This window comes from Eleutherodactylus coqui, chromosome 3, assembly GCF_035609145.1.
Source record: "Eleutherodactylus coqui strain aEleCoq1 chromosome 3, aEleCoq1.hap1, whole genome shotgun sequence".
NCBI classification, from domain to species: Eukaryota; Metazoa; Chordata; class Amphibia; order Anura; family Eleutherodactylidae; genus Eleutherodactylus; species Eleutherodactylus coqui.
In genome coordinates, this window is record NC_089839.1 from 145,331,534 (window position 1) to 145,345,090 (window position 13,557).

At 43.9% G+C, this 13,557-nt stretch overlaps 1 protein-coding gene across 1 annotated transcript; it reads left to right on the forward strand.

Moving 5' to 3' along the window:
• The first annotated feature begins 452 nt into the window (after nucleotides 1-452).
• Nucleotides 453-12,099, forward strand: WBP2NL (WBP2 N-terminal like). The gene is made up of 8 exons (XM_066596226.1): nucleotides 453-590; nucleotides 3,466-3,574; nucleotides 5,402-5,537; nucleotides 7,366-7,458; nucleotides 7,803-8,009; nucleotides 8,949-9,074; nucleotides 9,335-9,411; nucleotides 10,420-12,099. Exons 1-8 carry the CDS (start codon nucleotides 532-534, stop codon nucleotides 10,465-10,467), a joined length of 855 nt encoding a protein of 284 aa, XP_066452323.1. The 5' UTR covers nucleotides 453-531; the 3' UTR covers nucleotides 10,468-12,099.
• Nucleotides 12,100-13,557: the final 1,458 nt, after the last annotated feature.

Below are 13,557 nucleotides of genomic sequence, written 5' to 3' on the forward strand. Positions count from 1 at the left end.
TGGCGCACAGACATTGCACAGTAAATCCGCCCCGTGTGAGCCCAGCCTAAGATCCAACGGTAACCGCACATCTTCATTGTGTGATAACCGTCTAACGGCTCTTCAGTCACGACTAGCAATGGTCGCCCTCAGCGGCGCAACGCAGATCTGCATATAACTGCACGTCGGTCCTGCGGGCTGACTGCTGTGTGAGATCAGGTAGCTCCAGCCCCGAGCCGTGCCGAGCATGTTACTGGATAGCCCGGGCTGACAGGGGGACGCTGCCAGCCAGCACTAATGTAGCGGCCGGCGGGTTATAGAAGGACGCGGCCGGCCAGCAGTGGCATGAGGCGCACTATCCACAGCCGCGTCACTCCCAGCGCATCATGGAAACAGTCCGCGATCAGATAACGGCGGGAGTTCCCTCAGGCCGCTCAGCTGACACGTGACTCATACGTTACACAACACGCGCTGACGTCACGACCCCGCCTCCTCCGCCGACTTCCTTGGTCAGCTCTGTGGGTCCGGACAACAGCAGCGGCGGCCGCAGACATGGCCCTCAATACCAATCACTCCCAGAACGGAGGCGTTGTCGTTAACAACGGCGAGAGGTCAGTGCGCCCGGCTGTGGGCCTACAAACCCCAGCAGCTCTGGTTCCTGGGGATGTAAGTGTCTGCCGTCACTTAGCTGGCAGTGTGCAACGCCCTCCTCAGGCCGGGCGCTCCTATGATTACCGCACGTTACGTGTGCGGTGTACACATGTGACGCGGTAGTACATTGACTTACGCAGTTCTGCTCACACGGCTGCAAGCGTAAAACTCTGCGGGGCTCCATAGTGTCTAACAGCTGTGAACCCGGCCGTGACCCTGCGTGCAGCTGCAATATTGTGCTGCGCCGCACCACGTACTCACACAGTCATGCGCTGTGCACTTGGGTTTTTTTTTTAATGTTTTCTGCGCCGTCGCTTAGCGAGGACTCCTATACCCTACACAGTGTAAGTGCATATAGGCGCGTGTATACGTAACCGCGGAGCACAGCGGCCTCTATCTTGTATATATATATGCGGCACAATACAACATAATGCGTTCTTTTTTGCGCTTGCGGATTACGTATTTCTGAAACGCTAATGTGAGCGGCCCTGCATAAGGCGATGTAATTGCCCGTGAGTTAGCGGTAATCGTACGCCCGTGTGAGCCGGCCGATGTCTCAGTACTGGTCAGTTGTGTAGAGGGAGGGGGGGGTAGTTTGACTAAAGCACAGCAGGGCACATCATCTCTGTTAGCGCAAATATTTGCTAATTGGTATGTCTTTAGGTATCCAAATTAATTATATTCAAGCTCACAAAAGCTTGGGGATCACAGGCCTGGATGTGGTGGGAAGTCATCCGTTTATTTCATTAAAGAGGTTCTGTCATTAGAAATCAAACATTTTATCTATTTACCTATTCCACCCCAGACAGTCTACTTACCACATCTTCTTCTCTCTCCTGCCGTCCCGGGGACATCACCTCACCACTAGCCGGCCGATTCTTCTTCTTCCAGTGACAAAGCGTCCATTCTCTTCAGTCTTCTTCCTGACGGCCAGTGTACCCGGTCACTAGTGACATAGCGTTCATAGCCTAGCAGGGAGTGCTGAGCTATTGCAGAGATTGTGCATGTACGGCGTCTCTGCAATAGTATATGAACATTCGCGGCAAAACAAGCGCACATGCGCAGTCTCGGCAATAGCTTGGCATTGCTTGCTAGGCAGTGAATGTAACATCACTAGTGACCAAACCTACACTGACCTGCCGGAAGAAGAATGGGTGCTCCCTAATAAGAGGATCCAGCCGGCTGGAAGTGAGGTGACCCGGGGGACTGGAGATCAGCCAGGAGAAGATGCGGTAAGAAGACTGATGGGGGAGGAATAGGTGAGTATTGATTTATTTATTTATTTTTTTAAATGACAAAACCCCTTTAACAAGTAAAGTATACATTCAAAACCATTTACAACGAGGCTCGAACATGCCTCACTTGTAGTAATTATAATTTATTATAATTCATTTATTATCATTGGTTATTAAAAGTAAACAAGAACAATGATGTCTACATTGTCAGGCAGAACTTCTCTCAGGCCGATTGGCACTATGTCTCATGAGACTTCTGTAAAATGGCCTGCTCTTGGAGAATTGGGGCCAATAGCATCAAGGTTGGTTAGTCTGGTTCCCGTGTCTCAAAGTACGGGCTGTACTGACTAAAGAAGACTGTATACTACACATAATGTCTGCAAAGTTCTCATGAAGGAAAATATCAAGGATGTAATATGACAGGCTGAAGCATACAAGATGGTTACATATACACATGTGACTAAACACGCTAGTAAGACACATCCGAAAAGACCGCCCTACCGGTAAGTTCCCACAGTGCAGAAATGATGCAGATTTTCCACAGAGGACAATTTACCCTGTGTGATACGGATTATACCCCTCGCTGTGAAGAGGTGGAATCCGTACTGGGAATACACAGCATAAATGGACATGCTACGGATATACATTCCACACCCGCATGTCCCCGCATGCTGCAGATTTCAGGTGGAATTTTTCTGTACCATGTGGATGAGATTTTTTAAAATCTTGTCCATGTAACTTATACTGTAAATGCTGCGGAGTTTCCATGTGTTAAATTTGTGGCATTTCCACCCCGTGGGAGCATACACCCTTAAAGTGGCATATCCCCTTAAAGGGGCACTCTAGTGATTTTTATTTATTTATTTTTTTCTATTCATTTATTCAGTCATTATGCAGTTATCCCCCAGTATATATATGTGAGCTAGTGTTACCTTGGTTGGTTAGATCTTTCTGTCTGAAACTCCAGGCCACTTTTTCCTAAAATAGTCATGTGATCTCAGATCTGCTTGGGGTTATATATTCATTTTGTAGTCAGTTTCTCAGTCTATGTGATGCTGTTATGTTGATATAGCGCAGAAACTACTTAGAGGAGGACACAGACATTGCCATCACAGTTACTGATGATGATCACACAGCTCCTGTCACAAAGTTATAATCGAGGAGCTCACAGCTCAACCTTCTGACTGTATGGGCTGTAGCTTATTTAGGTGTATATAAAGGTAATGATAATTAAACTGCCCCCCCCCCCCCCCAGCAGGTAAAAATGGTATAGTATCAGCTAATGCTGGGCTGATGCATCATGGGATTGATGTAAAACTGAAAGTAAAAAAAATCTCAGCCTGGAGATGATGTTTTGGCCTCATTTACACCTGTGCCCCGCCTCCGGTCTGATTCTGCGGGCTGCTGCAGTGGCTGACAGCTCCTTGTAGTGTTTAAGCCAATGTCATCGTTCGTTTCTAGTACTGATTGAGATCACCAGATGTGATGTCAGAGGGGAGCGAGGAGGGTAAATAAAGAAACTGATTATGGAGTTTACTGTCAGGGATTAGGAGGAATGTTTCGGGCGTTCTTACTTACTAATATACTTATTTGTTTGCAGCGTCCTGAAAATGTGTAAAGACGTGGAGCTCTCCTTCAGTGACATGGCTCATAAGACTGACGCCTTTAAAGGCACAAAAAAAGGGTTACTGTACCTCACCCCATACAGGGTAAGTCCAAGCAGGAGTTATACACCTCTGAAATAAGGCCTCATGTCCACGGGGAAAATCAGGCCCGCCGCGGATTCTTCATGGAGAATCCCGCAGCGGGTCCCTCCTTTCCCGGGGACATGAGGCTGAAAATAAGAATAAACTCACCTGTCCGGATGCTGCGGATCTCCGCTCCATCGCGGCCGGATCTTCTTTCTTCAGCCCGGCAGATGTGCTCGGCACGCTGGCAACGTGCCAGGCACATCCGCCGGGCCGAAGAAAGAAGATCCGGCCGCGACGGAGGAAAGATTCGCAGCGTCCGGACAGGTAAGTTTTAATTCTGGTACGGGTGTTCCGCGGATCTGGACAGCTTCCATAGGCTTCAATAGAAGCCTGCGGGAGCCGTCCCCCGCGGGAGACCCGCACTAAAATGGAGCATGTCGCGGCTTTTTTTCCCGCACGCGGATCCGCGCCTGAAGGGAAAAATGACATCCGCAGGTATTCAACTACCTGCGGGTGTCCAATGCATCCCCATGGGGCGCGGATCCGCGTGCAGGAAAAACGCTGTGGATTTTAAATAATCTTTTCACCGTGGACATGAGGCCTAAAAGCAACCTGCATCATAACACGAGAAGTGCGTCTTGCTGTAAAATGTTGCAGCGTTTTGAAGACTGTGTAGTAAACCACGGAGCTGCGAACGCCCGCTCTTCCCCATCTGTCTCGGCTAGATTGACAGGTTTCTCCCCACTTCACTTCAGGTTATTGACGCTTTTATCTCCGGTCACTATAGTGTTATAGGATCTCTTTGAGAGTATTCTGTGGGATTAATGGCAGTATGTCACAGAGTCTGCATTTAACCCCTTAAAGGGGTTGTCCCGCGGCAGCAAGTGGGGTTATACACTTCTGTATGGCCATATTAATGCACTTTGTAATATACATCGTGCATTAAATATGAGCCATACAGAAGTTATATACTCCCCTTCCCTGCGCTGGCGTCCCCGTCTCCATGGTGCCGTCTAATTTCAGCGTCTAATCGCCCGATTAGACGCACTTGCGCAGAAGGGTCTTCTCCCTTCTGGTCGGTCCGGGCACGAGCGGTGTTCTGGCTCCGCCCCCTTCTAAGCATCATTGCGTAGCTCCGCCCCGTCACGTGTGCCGATTCCAGCCAATCAGGAGAACCCTAGGGTAAGGGGTGACACCTGTCGGGTGATCTGTATCGGCACTTCTGGTCAGATTATTTTGTATCAAATAGAGAAACGGAACATATCCAGCGCTATATGTCACTGCTGGTGAAATAACAGTAGTGTATAATTATATAGGAAGGCGTGGATGCGCTACTTGATAGTATGGCGCACTGGCCTCGGGACATGCATTTCAATTTAGTGTCATGGCCCCTGTAAGGGAGAGTGAGGTTGAAGTGGTGTTTGGTGTCATTTCTTTTGCCTTACCTTTAGGATCCGGATCCTATAAGTATAAAGTAAGCACCATTTTTTCCCCTTTTATTCTCAGTTTTGCCTGTGGTATGAGAACATCCTGCATCCAGTTCTGAGAAGGGATTTCTTCCCCGTTAATTATAACCAATTCATGAACAGTAGTGAATATACCTTTGATAAATCTGCTTTCGGCCCAGAAGTAATCCCTGTATTAGAGCTGAAGATAAAATGACGTTATTTGCTGCGATCCTGATGGGACGGTTGGCTGCGCCTTTGTTTTTCTCGCTAATTTAGAGTGAAGGACCTGGACTTATCTAATGTTCGGTATCTGGACTGTTGCCTCTCATCTGCTCTGTGAGGCTCTTGTGGTTGCACTGCCATCTGCTAATAGTTTGATTGTGTTTCTGTATTTTAGGTAATCTTTCTCAGCAAGGGGAAGGATGCCATGATGTCCTTCATGATGCCGTTCTACCTTGTGAAGGGGTGCTCCATAGAGCAACCGGTGTTCTCCGCAAACTATATAAAAGGCATTATAAGTTCTGAAGCTAATGGTACGGGTGTTTAGTATAATTCACATAACTAGTGATGCCAATGTGTTTATTAAACCATTTCTCGACCACATGAGGAGTTGGCTCCAGTCGCATCCATTAGCTATTTAGATGATGCGGTCAGAGCTGACCGTGCTTCTAAACTTCTAGTTGGAGCGGGCCGTCTAGGATACAATTGCGGGGTATCAATGAGTTTGCACAGCAGTCCAAAGTCTAGTGAAGTCCTGTGGCAGGACTTACAACAGTCTACATAGGCTGAGCTGTGTACTTCTTTTCCTGCACTCGCAGCCATCCACTGTATAGGGAAGTGTAGCAAGGACCTATTCAAGGGCAGGGGACCAGCTGCAGTTCCTTGTGCAGACGGCTGCCTGAGATTGCTACCCAGGGGACCCAGTATTACAGCTGCTTCATTCACACGAACAATGGGATCCCAGTGGTTGAAGTTACAACTGTAAAGTAATGGCATATCCTACAATATGCTATCACTTTATATGATGGGGATACCCTTTTAAAGTGATCCTCTGATCCTGGACAAACAAAGATGGCAGACTTGCTTCTCTGACTACCTAATGCACACTGTGTATTAGCATGCATCGTTAGTCTAAAACACTGCACCTGTTTTGATTGACCGGTGTTGCCCACGTGAGCCGTGTCAGCCAGTCAGAGTAATATGTAGTATTTTAGACTACTAGTGCATACTAATGTAGAGCGTGCATCAGGTAGCTAGAGAAATCGGCTCAGCCATCTTTGTTTGCCTAGACTGGAGGGTCGTTTTAAGTGGTTTTGAAGTCTGGACTATGGGGTTGGGTGTGAAATTGAGGTTCTAATTTAATCATGAGGTCTGAAGCTTAAAAATTATGGAGTCTGAAATAAAGGGGTATTCCAGGCATCATCTTAAAATTTAATGTACATCATCACAATAAGTCATTTTATAATGGGGTCGCTGTACCTGGTCTAGCTACTTCACCTAAAAAATATCTTCACTTCCTTTGACATCTTGTCCGCACTTGCTACTTCCTCTCCTGTCCTTAGCCCCCAACATCATGTGAGCGGTGCATGATGGGAGGACAGGAGTGGAAGCATTGCTCATGTACAGTTCAGGTTACCCGATGCTCCTGTCTGCTTTCGCTGGCAGAGGCAGGTTGGTGCTGGTAAGTTGTAGCTCCGCTCACAGGTCCTACAACACTGGCCAGTAAATGAGCTCTATGCATGCTGGGAGTTGTAGGTAACAGTCTGTTGTTTACTGGGGAAGTGATGCATATAAACACAGCATCAGACTGGTGGCTACACGGGATGAAGAAGAGGGTCCGGGGCTTCAGAAAGGTGCAGGTTGCCTCTACTTAGCTGTACCTCCTAGATTTTAGCATTTTCAAAGTGTCCATTTTGTGCCCGGAAAACCCCTGTAATTATAAAGTATAGAATAGCTGATCGTCGTGGGTCCCACCCCTGGCATCCCCAGCAAACAGCTGATTTGTCCTGGAAAGCTGCAGCTACTGCAGGAAAGATGTAGTATTACAAGATGGCCATACAAATGAATGGCCATCCTATAATACACAGATGGCACAAAGCCTGCCTGCTCCTGGTTCTAGATGGGGGTCCCAAGCAAGGGACCTGCTATATGACTTTAATATACACTAACAGGACGTATAAGAAGGAGGTGTCGCCTTCGTGCACCCACTTTAAAGCAGGACACCAATGGGTGATTACTAAGCATAAAGCATCCAAGTAATAAATGTATCCAGCTAGAACAAGGTCACCATCTCACCCCTGAATGTTAAACTTGTGCATCATGTCAAATTACACTTGCCATAAACCTTTTCTGTCATTGCAGGTGGTTGGGAAGGGCAGGCATCATTTAAGCTTACCTTTAACAGTGGAGGAGCTATTGAATTTGGGCAACAAATGTTTAAGTTGGCAACCAATGGTATGTTTATCTTCATTCTTGTTTTTCACAGCTGCACTCATGCTCTTTTTAAAAGCATTTATTTGTTTCTAAATGCAAATCTGTGCTAAATGTCCATAGATTTTTTTTTTTCTGCCAGGAATTTGATCCAAGTATCCACAAATGTCTGACGAAAATGACCCTCTCCAAATGACTTCTGATTCCTGTATTTTTACAATGTGTCTCTTAGTTAAGATCCATTTCATTTTGACATGTCTCTTTAAATTTTTTTTTTTTGAGGCTTTTTAATTGTCATACTTTTATAGCTTCAAACGTGAAAATGTTTGTTCTCTTATGTTGTTGATGCTTCAAATCTTTTTGCTTAGCTTCTAGACCACCGCAAGCTCCTAATCCTGGTTATGGATACACACCTGCTCCTGTACCAGGCGTCTATGGTCCTGGAGGATACCCGCCTGCCCCTGGAGGATATGCTCCAGCCCCTCCTGCAGGACCCTACCCCTATGTTCCTCCAGCTATGAATGGATATGCTCCAGCACCCCAACCCATGGGTTATCCATATGCTGCTCCAACAGGTATTGATATAATAAAAAGAAGTGCACTAACAAAATAGAGTATGCATATTGTTCCTTTAGGATTTTACCAACATTAGTTTAGACATACTAATAAATAAAGGTAAAATAAATCTATATATTTGATAAAGACATGTTCCAGTTTCTAATTAGTATTTAATTTACTAAATAATAATCTTTATTTGTATATCGCCAACTTATTCCGCAGCGCTCAGTTAATGTTATTTTTAACTATTTACTCAGTCTGACACCTCCAGATGTAAGCAAGTGTGGATTATAATTGTGTTAGACCATATAAAGTAGTCAAACATTATACGTGTATTCATATGCGATTGTCTTTAATCTTTATTACTCTCTATGGTCAGCAAAATGTCTTGCATGCGACACCATTTAGTGGAATTCAGTGTCCCAGACCATCACACTTGTTCCTAACTCTTCCCAATTGCATTTCATTTAAGGCTCATTCACACGAGCATATTTGCGCTGTGTATTGCATACACAATTTTTGCACGTTATACACAGTGACTAGAACCCACTGACTTCAATAGGTTTGTTAACATGAGCATTTTTAAAAATACGTGGTATGTACTATCTTGTGTATCACGCATTATAGAAGACTATTGAATTCAATAGGCGCGCGTATTTGCAGCGTATTTACACACAAAATCAATGTGGTTTTTTTTTTTTGTTTGCATATTCTTTTTTTGTATGCGCAAATACGCAGTGTATTTTCACATACAACATGCCAGAATGGGTGAAATATGCAAGCATAAGCAATTTTCGGTACTTTAAATACACAGCAGATTTAGGCGGCTGAAATGCGCTTACGTCCGCGTGAATGAGCCCTTAGATTGTAAAAATCTGTGGTATTTTAATAAAAATCTTACAAAGGAGTGGATTGGGGCATAATGGACACTACTAGTTGTTTTCCCTGTTTTATAGGTCCTGGTATGTATCCACCACCTGAGATGAATCCTATGTACATGCCTCCTCCACCACCCTATCCAGGGCAACCTTATTCTGGAGCCCCTACAGTGCCCTCAGCATGGACAGAACCTGGCATGCCAGGTAAGAGTGTCTTATAGCGGAACAGACATCAATGGCACAGATAGGGGGCAGAAACGCATGTTGTAGAGTTTACCAACTGTTTTTTTACTACTGCAGTATCCTGCTTTTCCTTGGCGCATTTATGCTTTCCTGTATAAATGTCAGTATTTTAGACGCGTTTTATCTCTCGGTATTCATAAAATAGGAAACTTTATTTATTTATGGAAAAGTAAGGATTCGGTGAAACGTAATGTGGTTGTTTTTTTTTAAATTACTTTTAGGAGGTGACAAAGCTGCAGAAGCTGCATCCAGTGCATATTACAACCCTGCAAATCCTCACAATGTCTACATGCCCATGGTGAGTATTAGATATATCCTTTAATAATTGCAACGCCAAACGCCAGCTCGCTGCATGCATGCACTTCCCGCTGGGCGCACGAACAGGTGTAGGTACACCGTAAGCTGCAATAGAAGCAAAACTTCGGCACTGCCATGGGTTCCAGAATAAAAACATCTTACAAAATTTTTTGCAGATTTTTACATGTTTCAAACAAGACCAGTCTCTAAATACCCCAAAAAAACACTAAGGCAGGGTGTGGAAACACATGAATTCTGGCGTGCGTGTGAACTTTTTTTTTTTTTAAGTGTTCACTATGTAGTATTATGTCATTTGGGGTTTTTTTTCCTACAGGTCGGTACGATTACAACGATGCCAAAACTAATAATATATTTTTTTTGTGCATCGCAGCATTTTATTGGCACCATTCTGGGTTACATATTGTATAACTTTTTTATTTTTTAGGAGGGAGCTGGTTAAAGGGGAAAAAAGGAAACTATTACAATGATCCAAAAATTATATATTTTAGATTTTCCACTTTTGCACAATAAAAACCCTTTTTTGGGAATTTTTGTTCCTTTCATGCATTGTTGCATTCAAACACCCATAATTTTCTTTTCCACTTACAGAGCTCCATAAATACTTGTCTTGTTTTTTTGTTAGAAGTCCTGTCAGGAGTTGGGTCACTTTCAAATAGCAGAAGTTTGGTCAATATTTAGCATCAGCATTTGTTTATGCTTATGGCTTACAAAGGATAAGGGAAAAGATCTCAAATCCTTTGTTTTGTGTTTGTTCCTGGTTTTGGCTTACAAATAGCAAACAAAATACTGCTGTGTGAAAACAGCTTTTTTACTTGGGAATCCATATCCTATAAACCAGTTCTGTCTATATCTTGTTCTCATCAGGGCAGCAAACATCACTGACAGGTTCACTTTAACTTTAGATGATCCCTTATATGATTTTGTATAATAACGTATTCACTTCCGGAAAGTTTACACAATATTTTCTTTTCTTTACCACTTTTTTTAGGAGCGACCTCCTCCATATGCACCTACAGATGACAAGAAGACTAATTAGGAGGGCATGTTTTTGCTTGTTGACATCTTTATATTTAGGCCCACTATTTCTTTACAAGTCATTTCCCTGTTACTGGCCCTGCTTCAAGATTCCTATAGTGGGTATCAATAAATGACTCCAATGTTAGCATCCCTGCTAAAGAGAGTATTGACCTATTTATTATTGTAAGGGTTGGAAGATGGATACTAGTATGGTTTATTATTTCTGTGATTTCATTGAGGTTCTCAAACATCTGACAAAGAAGTACAAGGTTTGCAGTGATGTTACATTGAGGTTGTTCAGCATGGGAGTGTTACATCTTCCTTTGTTTCTTCTTTTTTTTTGTACTTCTGGTTTGAGATAAAACACTTAAAGGGGTATTCACATCTTTGCCAGTTACTGAAATGGTAATACTAGTCTGTATAGTATGGTCAACCAAGCATACTGGACTATGCTGGTTCCCATAGAATTGGATAAGTTATGGAAACGGCATAGCACAGTGAGCTGCACAGCTAACATAATCGGGAGCTACGGAAAGCTCAGAGCTTGCTATACTGTTTCACAGAAGCAGCGTCGAACAGCCTGCTCAGCACTACATACAGTTAGGCCAGGGAACTAAATGCTGGAGATGGATGCAGTCCTGGCTCAGGGACCTGCACCGATCAGACTTCTATGGCATATCCTAAGGATTTGTCATAAAAATCCGAGATTGGAATACCCCTTTAAAGCAGGAGGAAACCGTTTAAGAGGTGATATGCACATATGACTTGGAATACAGAACACTGAATTATATTCTTGTTAACATAAATGTAATAAAGCTATATTTGTACAGATATAGAATAAGTGTATAGGCTAAGAAATATTTTATTCTTTATTTTCCTCTTTAATAAAAATGTTTTTGCCTGGTGTCGTAGACGTAGTATGTTGAATCCTCTTTCTGAGGAGTGTGCTTTCATCTAACTTTTGTGTTTATTTGTATGTTACATTTTAAGCTATGGTTTATATTTAGACTGCTAGTTTTATGTAGAAGATGAAGGGTGTTAGTCAATGGTTGGGCTTTCTGCGCCAGACAAATGCCATAGGCATTCTAGATATGGAATACTTACTTCAACCTTATGTTAGTTTTAAAGGGAACCTGTGGCCTGCCTTAAGCAGCTCTTCTTGGTTCCCACCGCTAATGTGTGCCCGGTGCATGAAAATCAGATTGTTTTTTTTCTCTCCAGAATGTCTTGCATGTGCTTTCATAGATCTGTATGTAAGGACACATGCATGGGACTCTGAAGAGGTCAGATTTTCGTGCGCCATGTGGATTTTAGAGGAGGGAACCAGGAAGCGGGTGCGTATAAAAAAGAAACGCACACATTGCTCCAGCTCCCTGTCACATTGCCTAACAAGCTTTTTTTAGGCAAGTGACAGGTTCCCTTTACAGTAACTGAGAATTATGAATGGTTGTTTACAGCGTGGCACTCTATTTTGAATGAACCACTGCATGTTTGGTTTCTGGCATTTTTTATTTTCTTCGCATTGATTTTAGTGGGGGAAAAATGAACCGTGTGTATTAACGTTCACTTTTTTGTAAAAATGATATTCTGAAATTTTAACAGACTGCACATTGGACCTAAAACATAAAATAAATAAACTTTGTAATATACATACTTTTCTTGGGCTGTTTTTTTACACTCCTGAATGAACACCATGTTTGCAGTCCAGCTTTTTGCCATGTGTGAAGAGGGCTTACCTACTCTGTATACTGGCCTGATAGGGTACTGCATGCTCATTCACATTAAAGGGGTTGTCCCGCGCCGAAACGGGTTTTTTTTTTTTTTTTCAACAGCCCCCCCGGTCGGCGCGAGACAAACCCGATGCACTGGTTAAAAAAGAAAACCGAACAGTGCTTACCTGAATCCCCGCGCTCCGGTGACTTCTTACTTACCTGGTGAAGATGGCCGCCGGGATCTTCTCCCTCGGTGGACCGCAGGGCTTCTGTGCGGTCCATTGCCGATTCCAGCCTCCTGATTGGCTGGAATCGGCACGGAGCGGAGCTACACGGAGCCGCTCTCCGGCACGAGCGGCCCCATTCAGAAGAGAAGACCGGACTGCGCAAGCGCGTCTAATCCGGCGATTAGACGCTGAAAATTAGACGGCTCCATGGAGACGAGGACGCTAGCAACGGAACAGATAAGTGAATAACTTCTGTATGGCTCATAATTAATGTACATTACGAAGTGCTTTAATATGGCCATACAGAAGTGTATAACCCCACTTGCTTTCGCGGGACAGCCCCTTTAACTTCAGCAGGAGATGCTCAGTGTTGTTCTGTGCTCACTCAGCTGAGCTGTGTAGGGGCTCAATGTTGCTCTCCTGAACACAAATCTAAGCTGAGATCTTTACAACCAAATAAACTTAAAGCTGTATTCCTCTTACATAAAGTTGCTATGAGTCGCCTTTTTTTTTTTCTTCTTCCTCTTCAGTGCTTAGGCCCAGGCTAATAAGGCTGTGCTTGGTGGGGACGTACAGAGCAGGGAATTGTCAGAAAAGTTGTTTCAAGCTGCATGGATGGGTCAGCAATCATAGAAAATAGTGATGCACGCAAACTTCAGAAATGAGACAGGATAAGATAATGGCTGCTCAACTTATACCCATAACCAGCAAATTAGAAGAAACGGAGACCCCCCTAGTGACCAGCACTTAAGAAAGTCGTTTGTTTTTTCCTGTTCAAAAGCATCATTTTTTTACTAGCCGATTAAAGTGAGGCCAAGCTCTATGAGAATTCAGGAGAGCAGAGATGAGGCCTGCAGACTGTCAGAGAGGAGAGAGAATCTGCAAGAAAGAGCACTGAATGGAATCAAGCAGCTGTGGTGTTGCAGTGCAAAATGTGGAAGCTGCAGAATAGACATTTACCCAAATGTTTATGCAATAAAATGCATACAATACATTAGTCTCCTAAAGCGGCCATAGCCTTTAAGCCGCTTATGTTAAAATAATACTGTGTCAACATTAAACGTCTGTGCGATAGCACCTGCAATGAGGGTGTGGGAAACCTGAATCCTCTGTTTAATAAAACTGTGTTGTAAATTCTCTTTTTGTTAAGTTATTCATAATTATAGTATA